Raw genomic sequence first — 27,241 nt, 5'->3', positions numbered from 1 at the left:
CGAGATTGATTAATATAGATAAACAGCAAGACTAAAAGAGAACAACTGAGAAATAGATGAAATAATAGATTATAATTATTTAATAGCAAATTTCGCTTTTTTACTGTTAATAGACTGATGAATATAACTAAACTTTTCTTTAATAGATTTAATGTCACGATTACGGATGACTTTATTGAAAAATTTAACAGATAAGAACCTTCATAAATTTGCAATCTCTACAATTCCTCAAAGCTGAAATATTTTAAACTCGTTAGCTCAAACGGTCCCTCTATTTCTCCACGTTACTGTTGTTTAGCAGTAACGAACATGCGATCGTGCAAAAAGTATCCTGACTGGTTTATTTTAATCAACTTTCCATGCAAATATCCCACTAGGGAGGGCGAAGCGGGGATAAGCTCAAGCGGGGAGTTTAAATCCCTGGGCATGCGAAGGGAAAGAGTTAAGCTTCGTTAATGAACACCCCGCGAAACTCTATAAAGCTCGCAAATACCGATCTTTCCATTCTTCTTTTTTCTCCCCCCCCCCCCGTTTCGATTGTGTGTCGCGGTTTCGTTTCTTTTCGCAAACGCGTCCAAGTGTGCGCTCGCCCACTGACATCGCGGGGTTTAAACAAACAAACTTCAGGATTATCTCGGGGGCTCTGGGAATTTGCTCTACGCGTTGTTTCTAATTCTATACACTTCCTTGGGCCGGGGATAGTTGCGTGCAAATAAAGCCGCGAAGTGGATAGGCGTACGGAATACATGCCGGATATCGAGCTAGTTAGATACCTGTGTTGCCTACTTATTCACGCCTCTTGGATCGCGCCTATCTGCAAACTGGCGAAACGTGCACGGCGGGAAACCAGAAGTAGGAAAACAGAGCGATTCACGAAGATACTATACAATTTCAAGTTATCACAAGTTATTTATAGATGTTATTCGGGATGTTATTATAAACGTAAAATTATGGTAGATATAGATAGTGTTCCAGTCATGAGCATAAAAATGACTTGTGATTTAAAAAAAAAATTGTATATAAATATATGTCTGCAAATATTGTTTTTTTAGAGTGAACTGCAATGTTGTGGTTATAATTTATAGAATTTTACTATTTTTATTTATATGTTTTTATTTATATTGTAATTACCTCATAAAACAGATTTTGAGTTTTAATAATATTTCCATGAATTATTTTATATTCTCTCTTTTTTAGAAGCAAGAGAGAGATGGTTATCAGAAATATTGATATTATTGGCCTTTGTTAGCCACGAGTACTTCTCATTAAGAATGAAATACATCAATGTTCTTTTATCGTGTTGTAAGAAGAAGATCGAATTATTTTCCGTTCTAACAAATCAAATATGAAAAAGTTGCAGAAGTATTAGGAGTCAGGAATATAATGTGTCGTGATTAAACTTTTTACTAATAATATCCTCTAACGTATTTTATTAATTTTTTATTGTAATTAACATTACACTAAGAGGCACTTCGACCAAACTCCGATTAACTTAATCGTTGATTAGTCCACTGGAAATGATCGCATTTGTCAGTATATGCTTAATGAGCAAATGCCATTGGTCATTTCCAATGGACTAATCAACGATTAAGTTGATCGGAGTTTGGTCGAAGTGACCCTAAGGAACATGGATAAGTTATAGTTTTTATAAAATCATTTTTCATAGTACCATTTATTGTAAACATTTTACTGCTATCGAATAATACATAGGTATAGTTACAAAGGTTATAGGGAATTATTCAACAATTCAAAATATCAATATTTATTTCGATATATTCAAAAACGAATATCCATCTAACACGATATCAAAAACGGAATGTATCAATATTTTATTTCCATAACTGCATCGCTATAACGGTCGTACCGCCTAGATATACGAGCTTCTACGTGTGGTGTATTTATATATTTCCTGACTCACACGTCGCGGAAGAGAATTTGCGCGCCCTGACTAGAGTCAGTCGGTTCATCGTACCGCGAATCGATCGCTCGTAACTCCTTTAGGGACAAATTATTCCGATGTTCGACGATTTCTTCGTCGAGAATTTTTACGCCGCACCGGGGAATATGGAAGTGACGCGCGAATTTGCTGCTTTATGGGGCTGTGATTTTCGCGTTATTGTGAAACGAATGCCCCTATTTCCATTCCTATATTTATGGGCAATTTTATTTTCGTTTTTTGTATGAGAAAGCATTTGATTTATGAAGTCATTTGCGATTTCTCTTTCTTGACGCTTATAAAATATCACGCAACTGAAATCGTGACATATGATAGGAAAATACATTTTTATAACACATAATATTTTTTCTTTATAATTATTAAAATTTTTATATGCGTGTCATGTACGTTACAATTCTGAGTTAATGGGTTTCCAGTACGCCGTTCTTCAGATCCCTGTGTGCATTTCTGCATGTTTTATGGACTACAAAATTTCTTCTTATTATGCAAGGTTCGTTCCGTATGTGCAATAAAATCGCATGCAACGAAAATAGAGCACACTCGTTTCTTCCAAGAAATGCGTTCTTGAAACTTCATGGTGGTCCAGCGATTATTATTAGCCGCTCGCTCTTTCATAATCACCACAATTATGGCGATGACGAGACATGTGAGAGTAACATGCTTGCAAAGTGCAACCGTGTTGCCGAATTTTTATGTCCCTATTTTTTTCAATTACGGCGCAACTCACGATCGTAAACTTTAATTTCTTCGGACAGGTCTTCGTCTGGTCATTTCGGGATTTTTTGGAGTATACTTTTCTGAGCGCGCCGTTTATGGCGCAAATCGCACACGTAGAAATATAACACGTGGAAAATTTGGCGCAAAGTCACTGATTCTGAAGCGCGAACACGTATAACCATAAGTCTTAATATGGAATAAGTACCTACTGCAATCTTGCGCTGACCATCGTAAAAGTCCAGCGGGAGGAAGAAAAAGGAGAACGAGGTCTTGCTTTCGGAAATATATACTGATGTACATTTCCCAGCATCTTGGAATTATTCCAGCCATCATACCTTTTGCTTGACTTTCTTTATTAGTGTTAATTTCTTTCGATTAAGCTAACTTGAACTCTATCCAATAATGTCTTTTTACTTACTTCAACGTTTAATTGATAATAACGAATCTTACTTATTGTTTACATCCCGTTTTTGTGGCGATGTAGTTTATTACGCGGGATTGATCGCCCGTCGAGTTATTTTATTTAAATAAAGGAGGAAAGAAAAAAGAGATGATGAAAATCGCAGATAGCCCTGTTTTCACGCGCCGCTCATAAAGAAGGGTGAGAATATTAACCGCGGGAATCTTTAAAATTTGAAGAAAGGAACGTCGCGTCGTCGTCTGGAGCTCGTGCTTTAAAGGCGAGAAAAAAAGGCATTGTGCGAATACGCCAGATTTCTCCTGAATGGATAATGTCGGAGACGTTATACAAAGGGCTTAAGGGTTGCCTCCCTACTTTTCGTGCAAATAACTTTTTTTTTTATTTTTTAAGAATACGTCGGCAGATTACATTACAGTGCATTAAGAATACATTACAGAAGATATTAAAAAAACTGTCACAAGAAATATTATATGTAATATTACTACATAATATTGATATTTTAATAATTATTTGCAAATGGCAATATTATATAGTTGAGCAATATGTACATTTTTTATTGTATACAGTATATAAGGAATGATACTCAAAGACCCTTTTAATCATTCATTTAGTAATTCATCTCGTGGCAACAGAAATTCATAATCAGGCAAACTAGTCAGTCCGACGTCACAGTCCGCGCGCTTTGTCTTAATTACGAAATGATAATGGGCGCTGCATTTTCTCGCGTTTCTCGCGTCCTTTAACGGAGCACGGTGTCTCATCAGGCGTTCCAGCGGAGAGGTGTTGGATTTCGTGCGCGGAGTCAAAGGTGCGACGTCCGCGCGAGCGCGCGCGGCCATTGTAACGCCGACAAAGCGTCGTGAATGCGGCATCTCGAGCGCGAGGAAATTTCTTAAAATCGGAAGAAAGCCCGTTACGCGCCCATCCGCTTCGCGCTCGCTAACTCGAGCTAAACGCGACAAAGGTGGCCATTGTGCGAGCGTACGTGAGATTTCCTCGGGCCGTATGCGCGTACGGGTCGCGTGTACATACATATATATATATATATATATATATATATATATATGTATATATTCATGTTGTATATATGCGACTCTATCATGAGCCGTTCACGCTTATCGTCGCATGACACGACATCCGGCTCGGAGTCGTTCACCGCGTTCACGTAACAGTATCTTTTATCCGTTCCAAAATTCTCCGCCGTACCTGTTTTCTGATCCTGCTGGGAGCGTAGCTCGAGTCCGTCCCGGTTCGCGAACCATCTTAAGGGCGGGTCCACGTTGCAAGGATATAGCAGCGAGTATTTTGATAAGAACACACAGTAAGGTGCGGACGTGCCGGAGCGTAGTTTTTTTTATCGAAATGCGAATACAATCATGGATTCTCCTTTGCGACGGAATCCAATTTTCGATTTTCAATCGTCTCTTTGCGAAAAAAAGACTGCTAGAAAGGTTACGTAATAGGGAAAATTGTTTTCATCTCGATGTAGGGATGTGACATCGATGCTATTATGAAATTTTGTTAGCGTGCGTTTAAATTAGGGGAGACCGGGGAGACACGCATGTGATGTAATTGGTACCGTGGGGAATATAGTACTGTGGTTTTTAATTAGACTGTGTCGTTACGGTTGACAATTAGCATCGTAATCCCGAGAGTATCTCAATACGCGATTCGTCTTAACTCTCGTCTACTATAGTGAAATATAATTTTAGCCTGTTTAGTTTCTTTTTTACACACACACACTCTCGAGAATTTGTATATTTCAACACTTGCATTCGAAGATTGATTTTGTTTCCTTATCCGCACAGTAATTTAATGTTACTCTTTGCTGGCTTTCGTCTTCCTTGATTAGCCATTTCACCTATCGGGGGCGCGAGGGCGTGAACTGACCTTAAGATACGGACGGACCCTCAGGCGTCGCGAAAAGAGAGCTGCCAGGAAAACGTGAGTCAGGTCCGAAAGCACGTCCTATTAACGATCAACCCGGTGCTGATTCACGCCACTCTCGAGGCTATTCGTTACAGCCGTCGGACGGTGCGTGGCATCTGCGCGGCGCGGGTACCGGTAGAAGAAAAAGAGGTCCAAAAAAGAGAGAAAGAGAGAGGAGAGGGAAAATATGATGGAGTGAATGAGAGAAAGAGAGAGGGCGAAAAATGCGTTATTAGTTAACCCGGTAGCGTTGCACGCGCACCACGCTCATGCACATGCAGCGGCCTAAAATAGTAATATCGTGGGATATAACGAGGCGTCCGACGCCGTCGCATCGAACGTGTTTTATCCCCGACGCGGCCATAAATCACGCCGTGTTTAACAAACTCCAGCGCGTCGGATCGCGCAATAATACACATATTCGTCGCGAATTTACACGCGAGCGTATAGGGCGCGAATGTTGCGCGCGTCCAGGTGATAGTTGCGTTCTTTTTTTTATTATGCGTCCGGCGTTGTTTTATTTTTTCCGGTTTTAATCATTGTTTATCGCAGTCACGCGCGTACAGCATATTGCGTTCGAAGGGGTTGACAGGGTGGACAGAGAGGGGGGAATAGATTACCTCCCCCATGACTTTGATGCACTTTTTCACGACGATCGCCATTGGCAGGTCAATCATTGCAACACAGCGTGTTCGTATGTGTTCAAATTTAACAAATACGTAACTGTGGTTTGCAGTGCGACGAAATGCGCTTTTCGCAATGTGTTTTTCTCTACTTTTTTTTTATTTTTGAACGTATATTGTTCAATTCCATCTGGTATTTCGTTGCTGTTAACACGAATTTTTATGGCTGTTATTGCGCGATATTTATAGTCGCGATTGTGCAATCGCCGGATAGCATAATTCGCAGGATTACCGTGGCGCGCTTAATGGAATAGAATAAAAGATACCAATAATAATTTCGTCCGCCAGTGAATAAATCAGCAATTCAATTTATTTCTCGATTAACTGGCGTGAAGAATGCACAACGTTTCGGCTCTATATTCGAGCCCTTTTCAAGTGCGAACTGAAACAGGAACAGCGAAAAAGAAAAACAATATAAATAAATCGAGACAATATTAAGTTAACGACGTTATTAAATATTGAGCAATACCTATCATCTATTGACTCGTCACATAATTAGTACAGATTCCTGAGTTCATGAGCATGTTCCCGCATGGCCCTAAAGGTCAGCTGTGGACCAATCTTAATTTGTAGCAACAATGATATATGAGGAGAGAAAGCGACGATCAAGAAAAACTTACGAATTCATAATAGGATTTCGCGTATGACTAGTTCTTCGTTGCGACATGTTACATGTATGCGAGTACTTGGGAGACTGAGCGGACAACGAAAGAAACAAGGTGTCCCGAGGTAGAAACATAAACAGAATCACGCCAGTTAATCGAGAAATAAATTGAATTGCTGAATAAAAGATACGTCATGTAGATAGGTGTCGAGCAAATATAAGGATATTTACTTTTAACGTTTTCCACAGGACGCTTGCAATATTTGAATATTATGAAATCGTACCTATAACATGAAATCAATACAATTTGCTTTTTACTAGCTAGACAAGTATATAAAATGAATTCGTGTACATTTATTAATTATTTTAATATCTTGAGATTTCTCTAAAAACATCCAACAAAGTGATATTTGAATATCAAGTAGGCATTTCATAACGTATAAATTAGAAGTGAAATCAATAACGTTTATGCGCAATGGCGCATTAATGCCATATAGAAACATAACTTTCTTTAAGGCATTAAAATAAAATAGCATATAAAAGGGAGGAAATATGAATAAAACAATTAAATGAAAGCGAGTATAAGCTAATAAGAAGATTAATGCTCTAAGCCTATAATAGTTGCAGTGACGTTACACTAGCGGAGCTTGATAAAGTTTATACTAAAAGCAAGTCTCAGGCAAGGTCAAAGTTCTGAAGTCAGCGAGGTCGATGTGTTACACACCATCGCCCCACGCCGCAATTTTGGGATGTTAATCATGCAACGTTAAGGCGTTGCTTCACCTTCGTATCGCGGTTATCGAGTTCGCGCTATTATGTTCTTATTTCCCGCACCATAATCATCCTTTTCTCTCCCCCGGCGAGCCTTAATTACCCTGTTTACCGTTTTCATAGGCGTCGTAACGCCGGCGCGGCTATGCACCATCGCTATAACGCGTTTGATGGACTTTGAAAACAACCCCCTCGGCATCTTCGCGAGTTAACTCCTAGATTAACGCGCCTTAATTTATTACGTAAAATATTACGTGGAGCTCTTAAAGATCTCGCTTAAAATTTTACAACTTTCAAAAATACGATAACAAAAATTTTCACTACGCAACAGCTTGAAGAAATACTTTCGACTTATGCATCAAGACGCATAAGTCGTTTCTAAGGTGTTAAAAAGTTTCGCGTGAATTTATCTAATTGTTAATAATGTTCGATAATGATTCTCAAGAAGATCGTCCTTCGAAGAGTAATTATCACGGTTATTTGAACGATCCGTTTAAATGGAAGTCCCTGAAATTTCTTCTCCATAATTTGCCCGGCGACAGGACCGTAGGTACCCTGCTCTTTAAATTAAATCCACGTTTTACGGCCAGCACGCGGAGTGGCATTTCGTGATTTGACGCGGGACGAGGTTTACACTCGCAGCTGCGGCGCGCATGTTTAAAGTTACTTGGTGAGGGATTTACGACGGGCACGGGACGATTGTTGTTACTGTCGCAGCAAGAGCATCCCAGAACGAGAAGGTTTAAATAGTCGCGAATAGAGAAAATTTCGAAAATATGCGCGCCTCGGAAAAAGCGTTTGCATGGCTCTTTTGACGGGCCACAGTTTGAACAAAAACTTTGGCAAAACACTGACGACAAAGAATAAATGCCGGCTTCTCTAGAAACGTGACAGGACGGTTATACTGTTGAATGATTGTAACTCATTATTTTTAGTATATATTATTTGATAATAAAGAGAATTACGAAGAATTAATATCTATATATTTTAAATGTTGGAATAATGCAACATTATTGCAACGAAAGCATGTACTTTGTTTTTCTTAGCTCGTAATTTGTCGCTTATATGATGAACAAACGTAATATTAAATTTTTCGAAGCAAACCTGCGTTTAATCAAGAGGAGTGTGCCTATGGTATATCGAATTCCTTAGCTGGTAACGAGCCAATGTGCATACACATACAGATACAGTACAGGAGAATGTAGTGCGCTACGGTTCCGCTTAAATCGACACTCACCCCTTTAGAGGCCCTCGAGTGCGCCGCTTTCCCGGTTTGAGGACGGATGAGGCTTATATACGTGTGTAGCTATCGAGTATTACGAGAGCGGCGAATAAGCGGACCGTGTCGACGAATACGGATCAGCTTTAATACCCGAATGATCCTTCGGTACTCGATATGGATTCGCTGCCTCGATCCGCGTCGCGTCGCGTCGTTGCTCGTTTTTCATCACATTTGCCGAATAGAGCGTGCCGTCGCGTCGAGACGCACGGAGGCTGTTAAAACAATCACAGATCCGGGAGGCTTATAAGATATTACCTAATGTGTACTCTGCAATTTCTGATAGAATATCGTGACATGAAATCGTTTCTCTGCACTTTGTTTTCTACATCGTTTCGAAGCTCAATTGCTCGCGCGTTCCTTTATGATATTTATCTGTCAATGTGGAATAAATGTTGCGCCATTTGAGTTTTCAACGCGCGTAACGCTGTTATTTATAACAGAAAACAGTCTGATGGAGATAAGATTGACATATAATATATTAATTCTCTTCAAATATAGTTTTCACAACTTGAGAAAACAAGTTATTTCAGCGTACAATGTATAGAAAATGCTGTCTAACTTTTTTCATATTTGTTATTTCGCAAAACCGCGTATCGCGTCTGTGGATCGATAACAGAAAGTTTTCGTTCGACGTGACCTAATCGTTGCGACGTGTATAGCTGCCACTCGAGTCTAAATACGTTTTTCAACGTCCCTCCCGTCACTCGCGGGTATACATTCACGGAGTGACGGCCGTCATCGGTGTTCAGGCATTCGAATGGAGGGACCGGAGGAGTGCGTCGGCGAAAAGTTTTATTTACTTTAAAAACGCGGCGCCAGAGATCTGCTGGTCGGCGCGCAGGGGAAATAAAGTTCCGTTGAATGGAGAGCGAGAAGAGGACTTAAGGAGAAGAGGAAGCAGTAGAAATGAGAAGGAAGCCCAGGACGAAGGAAATTGCGACAGCAAAAGTTGGCGGCAAAAATCCGGATAAGTTGAAAAAGTCAATTATTGCGATAACACTAGCTATTCGCGCAAAACGACAGACGAGACTGGTGACGTGGGTGCGCGTGTACGCTTCGAGTTTGTCCGAAAACGCAAGGGAATTGCCCGCAAAAAAAGAACCGCTGACTGGCGCTTTACCCGCGTGTAACCTTACGAATAATCTGCACGAAAATGAAGTGCCTGCCTTCTCGTCTTATCTATAATTTACTCGCGTGGGGCACCGGTGCGCCGTTCCTTGCACGGACTACTCATGTAACACGTGTTTCAACTGCGAACTCTTTCCAGCGAGCAGAAGCTTGCCAGACTCGACTGGAAATATTACCTGCGAGTCCGAAGAAGTATTACGTTCGAATTCACGCGAATATTCTCTTCTTTTTGCTGTACGTTTTATTTTTATCGGTCGTATATATCCGACGATTATCAACCTCGATGTTATTCGTAATTCTCGTGTCAACTCACCAAGTTTTAGGAAGTGGAGATTACGCGAAGAAGAGTAAAGGGGAGAATAATGTACGTATATACATATGTCATAATACCACAAATATTTTGAAGAACGCGTATCGGTAACATAAATCACTATTGTCATTTCTATCCATAGAGTTTCAAAGAGTTAAATCTTTTGGGACACAAATTCCGAGGGAATTACGCGTGTCGCAAAGCTTTGGATTATAAACCCGATAGAAAAGAACCGCGGCTAGAGACTCAATAGTGCGACGTCGTTCCCGTTTCGTTTTATTAAATGTAAAGCACAAGTTATCGCATTCGGCTCGCGAAATATCGCGGGATATCCAATTTCTCCATATGGATTTTTCCCCTCTCCTTCTCCCCTTCTTGTTCCCTTTCTCTCTCTTTCTCATGGCATCGCGACCATCGATGTTCCAAATTCTTCAGCCACTTCACGAGATCTCGATATCCCGCGCGTCCCGCGATATAATACCGAGAGCCGTAATACGTCAGAGATGTAAGTCCCCCTGCCCCTCATGCATCTTCCCTCATGCATCCGTGGTGCCGCAGCGCTTTCGATTTTCCGCGCAATTTTCGAGCCACAGGCGGACATATGGCCCACGAATCACAGCCATTGTCGCTCAACAATGCCTCCGTACCTCATCTTCCCCGTGCGCGCGGCACGTCCTTGGTCGCGGTCTGCGCGTTATGTATATATTACCTATCCGTTATATACACACCCCCGCGGACATACACCGCGTATTATATCACATAACATACGCGCTTGGCGCGCATACGATCGCGTGTACAGGGTGTCTTGGAGCTAACACGCGAGTGCGATCGAGCTACCAAGTTTTCGATAAATTACAAGGTTGGTCTATCCTTACTTCTCTCGATTATCGCGAGTCTTTTATAAATTACGGTGTTATTTTTCTAATTAAAGCTCGAATTAAATTTCCGCTAAAGTTTGCCTGAAAACGAACGAAAGAGAGGTTTTGTTACCCGTTTATAGCTCGCGACGCTTAATTTATCAAAAGTCTCTCGTCGATTTTTGATCGTCTCAAACGCGATAGCCATTGATACCTCGATTCTGTAGCAGCCGTCATTCTTTTTAGTCACCACTCTCTATCATCTGGGGCTGAAGGCTTATTCACACGCGGTAGGTAGATACGGGACACCCCGTACGCGTACACCCATCTACCCACTCATACGTACCCCCCGGAGAGTATTACGTACGTACATACACCGGCTATGTGGCCGGGAATATAGGTGGTAGGTAATATTCGACGATGCCGAAAGCACGTTCGAGCGATCGATCTCTCGCCTCTCTGTCCCGGCCCCGGTGCCCCCGACCTCCTTTACCCTCCTCCTCGCGGGTGCCGGTTGCATTCGGGACTCGAGACTTTGGCGTCGCCACCGAGAGAGGAGCACCAGCCACCAAGAGAAGTACGAACAGCCAAGAGCGCGAGCAAGCGAGCGAGGGTGGATGGAAGTCCGGGGGTGTGGGACGCCAAAGGGGTGCGACCGTCGGGGGTGGATACCCTACTAGGTATCTCAACTTACGATTGCCCCGGGGGCGTGCACAGAAGTGCAAAGCAATCGTCTCCCGGCCTCGACCCGTCTCGAGCTCTGCGGGCTCTCTTCTCTACCCCCCCCGGAAAGGGGTAACGTATCGAGATACACGCGAGAGCACCGAGGGGTTGGATATCTCTCAGCGGTCCGCTGCCGTTGTTGCTGCCTGGTTTCGAGCTCGATTTACAACACGGAAACGCACGACTTACGGAATTCTCGTAGAAGTCCGATGGCTCTCCCTCCTTCTGCTTTTCTCTCTCTCTCTCTCTCTCTCTCTCTCTCTCTCTCTCTCTCTCTCTCTCTCTCTCTCTCTCTCTCTCTCTCTCTCTCTCTCTCTCTCTCTCTCTCTCTCTCTCTCTCTCTCTCTCTCTCTCTCTCTCTCTCTCTCTCTCTCTCTCTCTCGTTTGCTCGCTCGCTCGCTCGCTTGCTTGCTCACCCTATTGTATATGTGTCTACTCTGTTTATCCCCCCGGCCGATCCCCAACAATCTTCTCCTTTTACCGGCGAAGCGGATCAGCCGGCGTCGCGGATTTACGGCGCGCGAAATTCGGACGACGCTCGTTCGTCTTCGCACGTTACTTCCGGTAACTCGGTGAATTTCCTCTTTTTCTCTCTCTCTCTCTCTCTCTCTCTGTGGAAACTCAGACACACTGATATTTTTCTTCGAACAGGCTAGAGAGGCGATGTGGGAAAGACTCGCGACTCGCGAAGTCGATTCGGGAAGACGCGCATCTGCGAAAAGAGGGCGGTACTCGAATTATTTTGCGGTTCCACGCCTCTTACAGACGTGAAATATACAGCCTATGGAAACTTAGTTTCCCGCCGCCTCCAAATTCCCGAGCTGTCGGCATCGGAATTTCTCATCGCGTTATTTTACGATTTTACACTCGAATTATAAGCAGATACGCGGCGCCCGCAAATTTGCTTCACGTCTGCTGGAATTTTTGACTCGTGCACATCGACGTTGTTTTCCGTGTTGTTTTGTGACTTTTGCGTGATACATGAATTCACGTACTTTTGCCATTATTCATGTTTAGAGACTTGATTCGGAATTTCTTCGCTGAGGCATTAACATGAAATTGCCAATATTAATGCTGTCCTAGTTTATTTTTATTGCTGTTTTTAAGTAGCATATAGGTTACATCTATAAAGTAGCAATACATATTTTTCTTAAATTAAAATAAAATTATAGAAATTTACTATAAAAAGTTTCAACATGAGAGAAATAAGAGAAATTTAGTTTTGATTACATTAATCATTTAATTTAATTTTAATAAATAATATAATAATTAATTAGAGAAGATGCCATTTTCGGTCGGGCTGATGGATGTTGTTGATAGCCTAATAACAATATTTCTGTGTGAATTTTGTATACTTTTTCCAACTCAGTAAACTACTGTACCTACGCGCCGATTATTTGTCGGTTCCAACAAAAACACAGTTTTTGTTGGAACAGTAAATTTACATAATTGAATTGATAAAATTGATTTAATTTTTTGTGCTAATAAGCATTCTTTTTAAGTCACTGTACAGAATTTATAACGAAAAATATCAATCAGGGTTCTAACTTGGACCTTCTTACAATCCATGACAGATGTCTTTGCCAATTCGGCTCCTGAGACTATATGCAAATAATATAATAATTTAATTTGAATAATAAAAGTCTGAATATTCGTTTATTTACAATACGATTTTATGTATAATAATACTAAAATATTATATTTCTACACACAGAAACAAAACAATCAATTTATTTGTTTATTTTATTCGTTTTGCCTACGACACAATTTTATATAAAATTCCTAAAATATTATAATATTTCTGCGGAAACAAAACAATCATCAGTTAACATTTGTCAATAATCGTAAATATTATTTCTATTTATATATAGTCACGTAGAGAGTTTTTTTAGAATTATTACACACAAATATAAACGCACATAAGAAAGATACGGTACGCTTTTGGGTTTATCAATTGAAATTAAATTGCACGTTAAGAAATATGTATGCCAAGAGGCCGCAGTTGGAAATTCTTTAATGATGCGCATTGGAGTCGGTCTTGGTGCGGTAACCGGAAACGTACGGGTTTACGAGAAGATGCGGGCGCAAGGACGGGGTCGTGCGTAGCGAGATTCTGTGACAAACGACACGGCTATATGTTATCTGGAAGACCGAGATACATGTCTTGGGGAGGAAGTTTCTTCCTGTAGTTTCGCGCTCGAATTACAACGGGAACGCGCATTCGACGCTCTCTCCGCAAGTCGAGCGCGCCTTCTTTCGCGCTCTATAATTCGCCATTCCCGTTTTCACGTGCCCCCTATCATTTACGCCGTGCCTGACGCGGGTTCCGCGGCTGGAATTGAAAAACAGGAGGTGCACATTACAACCGATTTAACATGTCCATCTAAAGATATACGCGCGATGTGAAAATTCTGAACAGCGCGCGGAGTCATTTTGACCATCCAACGCGTCAAAGAGTTAAAGGAACGCGTATTACTAAAGTATAATGGACGTACGTTGGGACGAACTTTAGCAGTATTTTTCAAGAGGAGCATCCAGGGAGATGTATGAGCTTAATTAAGACCGGGCATGCATCATAAAGTTTCGTCTGAGTAATGCGAAAGCATGTGGTACGTGGCAAAAAATCTGTTCACAATTTTGAAAAAAATTCCAACCGCGTCATAATACGTGCCTTTTCAAAACGAAAATGCGAGAGAGATAACTCCGATATCTTTCATGTTTGCGCAAGTATAAGTTTTTATCCGCCTTTTCCAAGCACGAGAGGAAGAGTTCATACTTGAAATTGAATAGATGAAAATCTTTCGCTCCATTCATCAACGTATTAACTCTAAAGAGATGAGGTTAATATGATATTATAAGGAAAAATATATATATAATTTATAATTACGCCGAGACAAATTTAAAATAGTTATATATTTCTTAATGATTTATGATGGATTTATTAGGCAAATTAAGAATTTGAAAATACACTTTAACTGCGAAATATCGCACATGGAAGACAACGAAAAGCAAGAATATAAAAGTGTCGTAAGTTTATTTACAAGTTTAAGGTTAAAAGTCTTATTCCTTTACTTGGATAACGATATTAGCGGCGATATTAGCAGCGAGTTAAACCGTCTTGGTATTAACGCGTAAACGCGTCATGCCAGAATAGTCGGGCATCGATTTTCATGCAAATGTGTGCGTGTGCACGTCTATATGTGAGGGCGAATTATCTCCCAATGTTCCGATTCGGCGGTCAGAACAGGGCTCTCCCTCGAATCCGTGGAGAGATCGATATCGAGCAATCGGAGAGCTTAGGCGGCGCGTCAGTCACCTTCGGATTCCTCAAAAATCGCTGGTTAGCGGTCAGTTTGCGGGCGGGGGTGCGCTCTATACTCGGAATACTTCGGATAGAATCCGAGAGAGAACATTCTCGACGTCCACGTCGGCAACTGTCGAATTAACCCCGCGGTGTACGTATGTATGTACACGCCTCGGAGATACGGCACTTCCGGGGAAGCCGCGGTCGGCCGAGCCGCAACGCGATTCCGCCTGCAAATACCGCTCGCGAGTGGGTGTCAGTTTTGTCGGTTTCTTCACCCAACTATTTCGAACTCCCGTTAACAGCTCCGAAACGACTTCCGTCGATTTGACGGAATGCGCACGGATCACTCCGCCACGCCCGCCGTATTCTGACTTCCCGATTTCTTTAGCCCGGAAATTCCTCGGCTGGGGCAAGAATTCCGGCCGACGGAAATTCCATCGTCTTCTCGATATCGCTCGCGGTGCTCGGAATAATTCTCCTCAAGCGGCAGTGCCTCTTACGCATCATCGATACGATGTCCCGCCAATGTGAGGAAGAGTTATTGGACCTATTAAATTGCCAGTATCCAGATATTGCGATATTCAGATTATCCGTGAAATTGAATAATAGCCAAATGTACCGACAATACACTTGCTCCATAGAGTATTAATCAGCGTTGCAAAATCGATCAAATTTCAGCGCGCAAATTTTGTTTGGTCATATAATGATCGAATATTTCATTCTTGAACATCACTTACAATTACTCTTACGATGATATGTTTTTGCGACGAGTTTCGCATAATGAAGACTAAAAGCATTATACGAATGATACATGGAATGGCGTCGCGGAAAGTAATATTCGCGACTTCCGAAAATAATGCGCCATCGGAACGTGCGATGTATTTTAGGGTATATTATTCGGTCCTCCTAATATGTACATATATTACATGGATCTATAGTCTGTCAGTCTCTTTTAAAATCCACCACGCCGCGCCGTCTAGCGCGACGTCACGCTCGAAACATTGTTCTCTCGGAAATGTCGCGATGCATTTTACGTGATATTTACTTATTAAAGTCTACAAGAGCGAAGCTTGTCGATATCGAGCGTTTATATTTCGGAACGACTTACCAATACGTTGGTCAACACTTTATTATTAATTATTATTAATATCGTATGACATCAAAAGTATAGCAAAATAATTCTTAAATGATCATACGTGTCAAAATTATAAAAATATCCGCGGCAGCAAAAATATAATTTTTACAAACAATCAAGTTTTTTATTCGGTATATTTCACAAAAGTGTCACCTTTGTACATTAAATATGTACTACAAAATTGCCATATTATATAACATTGATACTAATGAGTTTGATTATAAAAAAATTACAACTATTTTATATTTAAATACGTAGATGTATTTATAGACGCGTCCATTACTTATTTTTTTTTTAGATGAATGTAGTAAATTGAAATATTTGCAAAATATTTTTGAGTTTACGAGCGTGTACAAAATGCGGCATCTGGTGTGCGATTTTGTCTGACCTCAAAGGCGAAATGCGGAGAGTTTCGATTTTTCGATCTTATTGTTAACTCGTCCTATGTATAGACTCAACCACAAACCATACATTGCGAGTGGGTGTGTGTGTGTGTGTGTGTGTGATTATTGCCGGAAACAAACATCCGGGAGGCTTAAATACCGAATCGATGGCTTGTAACGACCAATCCATGGACTAATCGCGAATTTTGTTGTTGCAGAAATACTATTGGGAAAACTACGAATCACTGGAGCGTCGTCAGCACATCGCCGAGACCTCGCTTCCTTCGACACGGGTGAGCTTCTATTTTCGCACTTTTTCTCTACTATTTTCTTTCGCGCTCGCTTTTTATCCCTTCTTTATTATATTCACGTCTTTTATATAACAAAGAGAGGAAAATTGCGAATAAAATTTTATTATATCTGCAACAATTTAGTGCGAGTTGTATCAACATTGTAATTTTTATTATTGAAGTTTCATCGAGTATTTTATTCTTAATGTCTGATTTGATACGTTTATGCGTATCTTTCTTTTTTTCTCAATTATATGTTTCGTTCGATTTGAAGTAGACTTTGTCTTAATAATAATCTTTCTAGACATAATATTACTTCTCAAAGTTAAATGTCTTGGTAATTGAGCTTGAAATTACGTTTCTGTCAAAGTAAAATCCATTCGAAATTAAATGTAAATTTCTTGTATCTCCGTTCATTTCTAAAAGAAATTTCTTAATATTCTATTTTTTAATTCGTGCCAATGTTACTTAATGTTCAATTGCTTATAACTCGAAATTGTCTCGACATTGCGACTTCTTTGTCGTTTAACTTTCGACGTAAATATATATTTTTTATTGAGTGCATACGCGATCATCGGAACACCCTATATCTAGTTATGTGCATTTTTTAAGAAGGGCTCGTCTCGGGGGCTATAATAAACGCTTCTCCCACCATCATTTTCTTATCCGTATTTAAGTGCCGTCAGCGTCGTAAGAAAGTTTCGTTGCGCCGCGCCGTTGTATCGATATCGCGCTCGTAACGACGAGGGGTCGAGTTGGTTGACCCCGCATAAAGTACGGGGCTTGTGGGTCGTGTGCCGGGTATCTTGAAAATCTCGTGGGTCAGGGCGTGGTGCCGACAACGACAGCGGGGTCTGCAATCAGGCTGTGTCTCGTTCGCGGCGGTAGTGCGTTCAACATTCAACTAGGAGCACGCGCGAGTCTCTCTTTTTCTCTCTCGTCCCTTTCCCTGTGTAAACACCCGCCGCATACCCGCGCATACGCACAAACGCACGCACGCACTCACACACACATATCCTCAAAGACCTACACCCTTGCACCCGGGTTTGACCTCCCATTCTGATTAGTGGCAAATAATACCCGTAACAATAGCTACCGCTTTCCACACAGCTTGTCCGCCCCGCCTGTACGCGTGTGCGTCATGTGTGCGCGCGTGACTCTCGACATGGGTGCGTGCGTGCGTAAGACCCTTCCGTCGGCGTCGACTTCGTCGAAGGGTCCGACGCCGACGGCGCCCTTTGCGCTAAAGTCCTGAAAAGACACGAGTCAGTCAATCCCTATCTGCTTTCGATTCCTCTCAGCCTCCCTTCGTCTTCATCTCTCCCCATGGCTTATGTGTGTTCCCCTTGTGCCTTACGTCCGCGGAATTTCGATGGTCTTCGAAACAGATTTATCGCGCCTCCCTCTGAGCTTCCGGGACTCTCTCGATACCTCTCGGCCGCACCAGTATCGATCACGTGACGCGCGATGGCCAGCTTGGAATCGTCGTATCCGATACTTGCGTTTTACCTCTTTTTTTTCCGGTCTTCTTTTTACTTCCGCTTCGCACGAAAGCGTTGCCGAGCTGCCGATATGTTGAATTCTTTATGAACACTTTGTAGACGATTCATTCGCAGCGCGAAAACCGAAGAATAAGAGTTCGAAAAACGCGCTTGAAAACTCGGTTTTGTCTAGTTCAATTCTTGACGTGTGAAAAGACATCTCGTTCACAACAATGACAATAACGACGACGACGACGACGACGACGACGACAATGACGATGATGGTAAGAGCGATGTCGACAAAAGCGTCGACGATTTCTGTCCTTTCGGAGCTTTTCGTCGCCTGAACATTGCGTTATCTCGTTCTCGCTTTTGTTTAGCGTCGCTTCTTATCGTCGGCCGGGGCGACGAAAGTTATCGTTCGATCGCAGCTACGGGCGAGGCGTCATCAAGAAATAAATGGCCGAGAAGCGAGGAGGTTAAGCTGCTTTTTCGCCGCTTAACCGCGCTCCTTCGTTATCCGAGTCTTGGCAAGACTTCCGAGACATTAAAGAGAAGCAACGTTCGGAGACAGGTCGGCGGTTAAGCTCCGAGCTTACGGTTACGGTTAATAGCGGCGATTAACCCTTTGCGAAGCCAATCTTTAAGCGTGGATAAAAAATCACGTGAGATTAGCGAGGGATATTGGAAACTCCTCGAAAAGGACGATACGATGTCGGGCTTAGTGAGAAGATATCGTTTTATTAAGAAGATCGGAAAGTGCAAATTAAGTTGTTACAAATATTATGAATATCTATTATTCAATTCTTTCGCTTTTTTAATCATTGATAAAATCCTATAAAATATGGTTTATATGTTATTAAATTTACTTTTTGCGTAATTAAATTTTTATTAGTGTGGTCGCGTATGTTATCTCAGACTATTTCAAATAATGATGGTGAGCTAAATCATGTTTCGTACATATTTCACAAATATTTCTGCTACAAAAGTTTTGAAATAGTTAAATATGAAAAGTTCTCTTCTAAAACAAAAGTAATTATTGTGCGAAATAGAAATTATTATCAAGTAATTTTTTGGAACTTATACATCGGAATATTAAATTTCGGAATTTACCTATATACAATACAAATATTTTTCTTAATCGAACCTCTTGCGATGTATTAAAATTATGATAAAGTTTCTTATTAGTTACACCTCGAGTCGTTTATCGTAAAGTCAGCCACGTCGACCCGAATGCATTCGATCCTTCGTTATCGCTCGAGGATCTCGGATCCCAGTCAGCAGAAACCACCTAATCCTCCGGAAAGCCCTCGTGAAAAAGCCTCGATCTCCAATTCATCCCGTCCCGTTCCGTGCGCGCGATCGAGCAGCGGAGCGGAAAGGCTCGCCGCAACCGGAAGTCGGGACGGTCTCGGCCGGTGAGAGAGGCTTCTTTTTTAGAACGAGAATAATGACTCGAATTACGGTCATTTTCTGTGCGACCGCACAGGTGTCCGATTGTGCGCGCGACGGGAATCGCCTCAACGCAGACACACACGTACACGCCGCATCGCGGTGGCTAGCCACCACCGCCGCCACCACTACCGCCGCCACCATCGCCGCCGTACACGTGTCACCTGCACTTCCACTGCATGTCAGTAGCCGGCATTGCGGATATAGTAAAACTCACGTCGCGAACTGACGAGGTGCACGACCGCGTTAAACGTGCGGCGGCGGTGCATTTGAAGAGTCGGATTTAAAAGCAGCTTGAGTGTCGGCAAGCGAACGGTCGAACGTTAAACGATTTAACGCTCGAAAATTAAATTAAATACATTTTAATGCGTCGCACTGGTGCGAGGTGTCTCGCCAAAGAACGCCTGATTGTAAGCTACTTTATGTTTTGAGATAATTTTGTTTGTAAGCTATGGCACACAATGCAACCAGTTAATGATAGCAAAAAGTGAAAATTGACTGACACTTGAGCAACGCTTGACATAAAGAAAACGGCATGTAAAATTAACAATTATAATATTTTAAAACTGTAACTTTTAAGATACTTTTCTGACGTTAGCGTAATTTGCAATAACCGATATTGCACTCCGATTGTTCTTTGAATCATAACGATACCAATAACGTTACCTAAGCTTTCACTTTACGGTAGCAAATCTATCTAGATATATTTTAGTTAGATCATTCATTTCTTTTCTCGTCCGATACTATCGTTTTCAGTTATCGCATACGTTCTACAGCTCCTTTAGGTTTTTCTGTCGAATTCTTGTCCCTCGTTATCTCGAGGTATTTAGAGTTCGACGCTTTGATCAGTATTTAATTGAACTTCTCGGTTTTTCTCCATTTCGTGAAAAGCCTGTTCTTTCGGTCGGGCGACGTCTGGAACATCGAGGTCGCTCCGTATTATAGTACGGCCGGAAAAATTGCCATTGACATCCGGTCGAGGCAGCCAGCTACTGACCGAATTCTTTATCTCAAGCGCGAAACGCGACGTTCGTTCGAGGTAAGGCGTGATGACTCATCGGCAAGATTGATCGATAGGTACAGGGTTCTAACAATAAGTAGAAATCTTGATTTTGTTATAAATTCTGTAACAAATTTTAAGTTCGTTTTTCCTCTGACAGGATTTTACCCTTTCTTTTCAGAGCAAACTTTTCATAGAATTTGATACTTGGGATGAAATACTTTAGTAATTAAACTCCTGTTAATCAACGCGTTAAGCACGATGTCTACACTCAGTTTGCATTCTCCGTTATTCGCTGACTGTCGAAGGTAAACCATTGAGTTTGCCTTCACTTTGGCAACGTTCTTCCAGGAACGCGGATGAGGATTCGGTGGTTTAGCTCCGACGGTCAGCGAATAGCAGAGATTTCAAACGGTTTCAATGTGAGCGCGCCGCGTTCACACGTTGATCAACGGCGGGTAAAAGCAGCAGTTGAAACTTTGTTTCGTTTAAATAGCTGTAATCTAGAAGTTTACTTTATGAAAAAAAGCCGGCTATTTATCGCTTTTAGCTTTCGTTGCCCTGATATCTTTATTAAGAGAGAATTAATACCAGGTTTAACGGCAGAAACGGTAGCTTTAGTAGAGCGCGCGGCGACGTTAAATAACAATGAATAGACGAGTATACAAGAGGTAAAATAGGCGGCAGGTTAAAACATCTCTTCAAAAATTGATTGCGAAGCGAAGACGCGCTCATACAGACCAAAGTGAATCGCACTTAATTATTTCTTAGTTGCGCCGCAGCGATAAAAGCGGATTCGACTGCGCACGTACTCGACAATCTGGTTGGCTGAATGCACAGCAACGATTATATTCGCCTCAAAAAACAGAGAAGGATTAGCAGAGAAGAAGCCTTCTCTCTTTCTCTTTCTCGTTCTCTCTTGCTCCCCTCTTTCTTCCATTCTCCTCTCTTTGCGTTTAAATCCGCTTGAAAAACACGCTAATTTTAATGGGTTGCCATGCATTATTCAAACAATTGAATCGTCATATCGCTGGTACGGCGTGTTCTGCCGCCACGCTGCATCTCACGCGTTAATTTTAATTTACGTTTTGGGTCAAAGTAAAAGCGAGCGCGAGTCGTACGTTTGTCTGATCTGCCATGTTTTGACGTATGGCGCCCGGTTTGGCCCAACCGGACGTAAGAAACATGACGCGCGATAAAGAGCCGCCACCGCGTTAAGGGTGGCGATTTCTCGTCATCTATATGTTGTCTACCTGCGCGAGAGCGTAAGATATCGATCGGATCGTTTCCGACGTTCAATCACGATCATAAAATCTGCTATCGTCGTCGTCGTCGTCGTCGTCGTCGATGTCGTTGACCGACATTTCTCGCTGACCGGTATACTCTAAGCCGATGCGAATAAGCTTACAAGAGCCACCGCCGCGTTCCGTCCGGGACGCGATTCACGATCGGTCGACGCGTAAAAGCGATTATCGAAAGTTTGCTGACGTGTTTTTCCAGTCTTTGATTTCGAGGCACGTCGACTCGCCGGCTGGCTACAGATCGTGCAATGGCCGCCGGTGGTACAACGGATACGTGTAAAGGGAAGTGGAAAAATAAAGTGGATACGCTACCTCGTTAACCTTTAAGTACTTCGTGAACCCCCTCGCTCAATGTTACACGCTCGATTCCCGATTCTACACCGGATTTGCTTAATTATAACAGATTGGATGCAAGTAACGTTTCGTTTTATTGACGAATCGCATCCTGTCGTGATAATTAGATTACACAAATACTGGAAATTAGACGGACAAACATTAATTGATAGACTTTTAAATGTAATTTGTTGTTTCCTGTAATTTTTTATTTACCACATTATTTCTGTTTTTTTTTTAATTTTGTTCAATATTTTATTTGATAAGAATATCAGATGGATGAATAAATTTAATCGTAAACACACGCGTGCGTATATGTATATTCTACACTACACGCAGGCGTATATTTTCCTCAATTTTCAATCTACATTAGTTGTTTCGAAATACTCAATGCTCCGAAATACTAATTTAGGTTAGCGAATTATATTATCGGATATAATATATCAGATACGCATGATATACTTGCGCGGATAGATAGATAGATAGATAGATGTATATCAAATGCTCGCGTATTGTAGATATATGGATCGCAATGGTGCTTTAATCGCGTTTGTTTTGTCGCGGCCGTTTCACCGTGGATGAGCGAATTAACGAGCAAGTCCGGTGGAAAACCAGTCGACCGGCTGTCCGCTGTCTAATTTTTTTCCTCGATCCGGAGCACCGGCCGCCGGTGACACGAAAAAGGTCGATCGCCGACAGCGTCAATCACGGTCAATGGACATAAAAGGGATTACCGAAACTTCACTAATGTGATTCCCTGCCGTCGTCATCCGGCCATCCTGATATGCGCGTTACTTGCAGTCCGATCGCATGTCAATGGCAGCCGAGGCAGCGCAACAAGAAGGTAGAAGGTCGATAAGGCGCGCACCATCGCCCTGTCGCTCGAGATATTTTCTGTTGTCCATAAAGATTCTGTGCGGTTCTATCGTCATATTTCGAAGTGAAATATCGAGCTTTCAACCCGACGGCGACGATTGTTATTAACCGGGGCGATCGCGCGATCATTAAACGAACCGTTATTTATTTCAATGGTTTTTTTTCCTGTCTATACGTCTCTCTCGATACTTTATGTGTAGCGTTATTATTTTTCACCCGATGCGACGTATGGCCAATCGAGTCATTTTATCCGCTAAATTAATTTCAATAAACCCGATTTTTATATCTGTATATGGACTGCAAGCGTGTTTATTCAATCAAATATACATTTCAAAGACAAAATTTAAAAGTTAGTGTCAGTTTCAATCTCAAAGGATCAGGTAAATTTGGAATTGTATGTCATTGATAAAACAGTGGTTAATACATTTCAACAGATTTTTGTTCACGACGCCTGTGGAATTTGTGTCTCACAATCTAAATAAAACTTCTATCCGTCCGCGACCGTCGCAGATGCAATCGTGATATTTAATCACGATCGTTCGAACCGTTTGTTAGCCGTCTGTACTCTAATTTTCGCCTCGAATCACGATATCTTCGACATGAAAGGCCACGAATGCTGATTGCATCGGCGCCGTCAATCACGGCCGAGGCACGGACAAAAATTGCGATTGTTGAAACCTTGGTAATGCGATTTTCGCGAGCGACGCTCTTTTCCATACGTGTCAGTTGCATTTCAATTACGCGTCGCGCGACGGCTGAATTGTATACCAAAGATCGTATTGCAAACGGATAGGTGAACGTAACGGAGAAGCGAGAGAAAAGCGGGACAGACACGAGGATCGCCCGGAATCGTTAAAAGCGCAGCTTTTGCGCACAAAGCTCACACAGAACGTGAAAAGGTGTTTCTATCGACAGAACTGAATCAGTATATTTGCAATAAATGCATTAAGCATAATTTTATTGGATAATATTGTACGTATCTGTAATAAAATGAAACATATTCTACATATAAGAAATAAGACTGACGTATGTACAGTTTACATCTTTATCTTTTAATTCGTATAATTCTGTGCATCAGTAGAAGCATTTCCAAAATAATTGAGAATCTTTAATTTAGTAGTCACCGCAGTTGATGTTGCACATTATATCACAATTTGAAAACGTTATTCATCCGTATAAGTTAAAATACATCAAACGTGTTTAACGTCGGATATTCTATTCAAATATGCATATACTGCCGATGCAGTTTCATCGATCGAAGCGCTCGATCGGTGTCTTCCAATTCTCCCGGCTAAACGATACGACGGACAAGGCATTCGACCGGTATTGTCCACAGAATGACGATCGCACTACCGCTTACAGATTTTTCCTCCGGGAGAACGGATCCCCGCGGTGATACGACACAGCGTGAAAGCCGATTCCGTCGACGCCGTCAATCACGGCGCGCCGGATATAAAAGCGATTACCGAAACATCGCTAATGTGATTTTCCCGGCGAGCGGTTCTGAGCCCTCTCATATCGGCGACAGCGTGTATTGACTTTTGCTCGGTTCTTCGCGAATGAAAGATGGCGCCGTGTCGACCGGTCGATATACCACCCGGTGGAATTCCTTTTGCAAAATTATTATTACAACAACGCAGGTTATCAAACAGAATTCATTAAAAGCCTACCGCGCGACTTGAAAATTAAATTGACCAAAAACATTATACTCACATATAATATGATACTATAAAAATGGTAAATATCTGCGTATCCCACAAATTAGAATTTATTTGAATACTTTTTCTTATTTCTCAAATGCACACTTTGTCACATTTTCTAATAACAGAGAAATTAATGAATCAGTATATACCTACGTTTAAACTGGCTGAAATTTGTTTGCACGTAACGCTTCCTTTACTTTATTATATTTCCTTTTCGTTTCCTCTGGAAGGTAATTGATTCCATAATTAACGAAACGAAGTTCGCAGAAATGTCACACGGGGGACGACCGGTTTTTCGTTGAGTATTCTAAGGTAGTGCAAATGCCGCCTCTCGATGGGGATGAAATGCAAAGGGCGAAGAAAATACGCCCTTTGGCCACGGCGCGCGGCGGGTTCTCAGCGCCCTTATCGAAAGCTCGCAGGCGGCGTCGATCTGCGTCGATGGTCTAAGCGTACCGTCGCCAGTCCCCACTTCTCTCTCTCTCTCTCTCTCTCTCTCTCTCTCTCTCTCTCTCTCTCTCTCTCTCTCTCTCTCTCTCTCTCTCTCTCTCTCTCTCTCGCTCTCTCTCTCTCTCTCTCTCTCTCTCTCTCTCTCTCTCTCTCTCTCTCTCTCTCTCTCTCTCTCTCTCTCTCTCTCTCTCTCTCTCTCTCTCTCTCTCTCTCTCTCTCCCGAAGGGAGTTCGCCGGGTTATTTACCTGAATAAACCGCTCGATAAAAAGAGTACACACGATCCCCCGTAGCGCGACGTGCATTAATAATTTCGCGGATACTTCGCGTATAAATCGCGCACGTGCCTTCCCCCGCAACTTATTCCGTCATTCGAGCGGAAACGCGACATGAATTTATTATGACGCGAGTTGACTGACGCGACTATACCGCTCCAATTATCGCGCGTTCTTCCATGGTTATTTGTTCGCGACGCGATACGCGGGGACTATAAAATTGCTTGTTGCCGGTAACATGATTAGCCGCCGGTGATACGTCGCAGTCGGATTTACAAATGGACAAATGGTTATTATAGATATCGGACACATGAATAAATAAATGGAGGCGAGAGGGAGATACACTTACAATGTCATAAATACATGGACGATTCAGCGAGAAACTATGTTACAGATAAATCATTATTTCTCATTGTATTATATCATCCAGTATAATAGTATGTAATGAGGTTGGCCCATATTAAATGATCCCTGTGAAATATTAGGTTACGCTACTCTGGCCGTTGAACTTTATACTCTAACTTTAACACACATCGTAAATGATGACATCTCCATTGTCTCTCGGTCTACTTAATCGAATAAAAAAGACAGAAATATAATGTTGCTGTTTAGGATGTCGCTCATTCCCGATTTTTTTTTATAAAAGCAGTCGATTTTATGTTGAAATATTTGCTATGCGTTACACAGTGGCATATCGTTCTTATTGATTATTGGTCCAGTATATAGTTCAGTTATTTGAAATTTATTACAGATGTTACCTCATATTTCATTTATTTAATTCGTTCATAATTATCTTTCTGCAATATTATTGCATAATTTCGGCTCGGAGTCATTTTGGTTTTGTTCTCTGTTAAATGTGCAAGATATCTGAAATATAATTTTAATTTGCATCAATTCCATTTGTGCACGCCCATCGCTCTCGCATTAAATGTCGCGTCGCGCCGCTCGGTATAGAAGTTGCATCGTTTACAACGGAAAAATTAGTACTCTCACTGGAATTTACATCCGAGAAATTATCGTTATTAATATTCCGCGAGAGATAAAGAAACAGCATGTCTATTGTTAATTAAGATTTCTAATAATCGCATTGAAGCATATGTTAATGTGTCGCATTGTAATCTCATAAAAACCTTACTATATAATATGTATATCCACATCCATTCTAATAATTAGCAACTGTAATATTCTTTAACGTTTATTATCATAATAATATGATAATAACATATTTACAATTATGAATATTGTAATTATATTGTAATTATCTATAATGTTTGAAATTCCTTATAAATTAGATTTTTATTTACATTGCCAAATTCTCTCTCTCTCTCTCTCTCTCTCTCTCTCTCTCTCTCTCTCTCTCTCTCTCTCGTTTAAAATAAAAACAGTCATATGATTTCCATTAACATCGGATAAAGAATATAAACTGTACACATTAATCATGCGATTTCCATTAACGCCAGATAAGTAATATAAACTGTACAGTGTACACATCACTACACATTACAATACGATTTCAAAGAGGTTAGTTTTTATAACAACTTTTGTTGTTTGTTGAGCTCGTTTGTAATTATTTAATTGGCAGCGCTGATTTTTCACGAGAGAACTTCTATCGATCTATGTATATTTATTGTTAGAAATATATACAAATATATATAAAACAAAAGCATGTATGTTTACTTTTAGTTGAGATATAATTTGCTCGTTACTGTCTCACGGTGTTACTTATCTGAAAGTCACATCGTTAATTATATCTCTAACGCGATAAGGCTCATCGTAGGTAAAGCCGGAGTGTGTTCGACAATTATCATTGTAGTAAAATCCTCACGATTCCCGCGAGGTGTGCACGAACGGCGCCTCTTTACGTTATTACTTTTA

The 27,241-nt window shown here is 41.4% G+C and overlaps 1 protein-coding gene across 1 annotated transcript in view; it reads left to right on the top strand.

The window, feature by feature from the left end:
* The first annotated feature begins 13,976 nt into the window (after positions 1-13,976).
* The window catches only part of LOC139780427 (uncharacterized), a 137,752-nt gene continuing 124,487 nt past the window's right edge, over positions 13,977-27,241 (top strand). Inside the window, exons 1-2 of the mRNA XM_071719056.1 lie at positions 13,977-13,991; positions 16,426-16,500. Coding sequence (XP_071575157.1) covers positions 13,977-13,991; positions 16,426-16,500 — 90 coding nt within the window. The remainder of the gene's footprint in view (positions 13,992-16,425; positions 16,501-27,241) is intronic.

The sequence above is a fragment of the Temnothorax nylanderi genome, unplaced genomic scaffold, assembly GCF_030848795.1.
Source record: "Temnothorax nylanderi isolate EJ_2023f unplaced genomic scaffold, tnyl_v1.0 TNYL_tig0278_pilon, whole genome shotgun sequence".
Lineage (NCBI taxonomy): Eukaryota > Metazoa > Arthropoda > Insecta > Hymenoptera > Formicidae > Temnothorax > Temnothorax nylanderi.
Note: the sequence above shows the minus strand (reverse complement) of the source record. Positions and strands in the feature narration are given on the sequence as shown.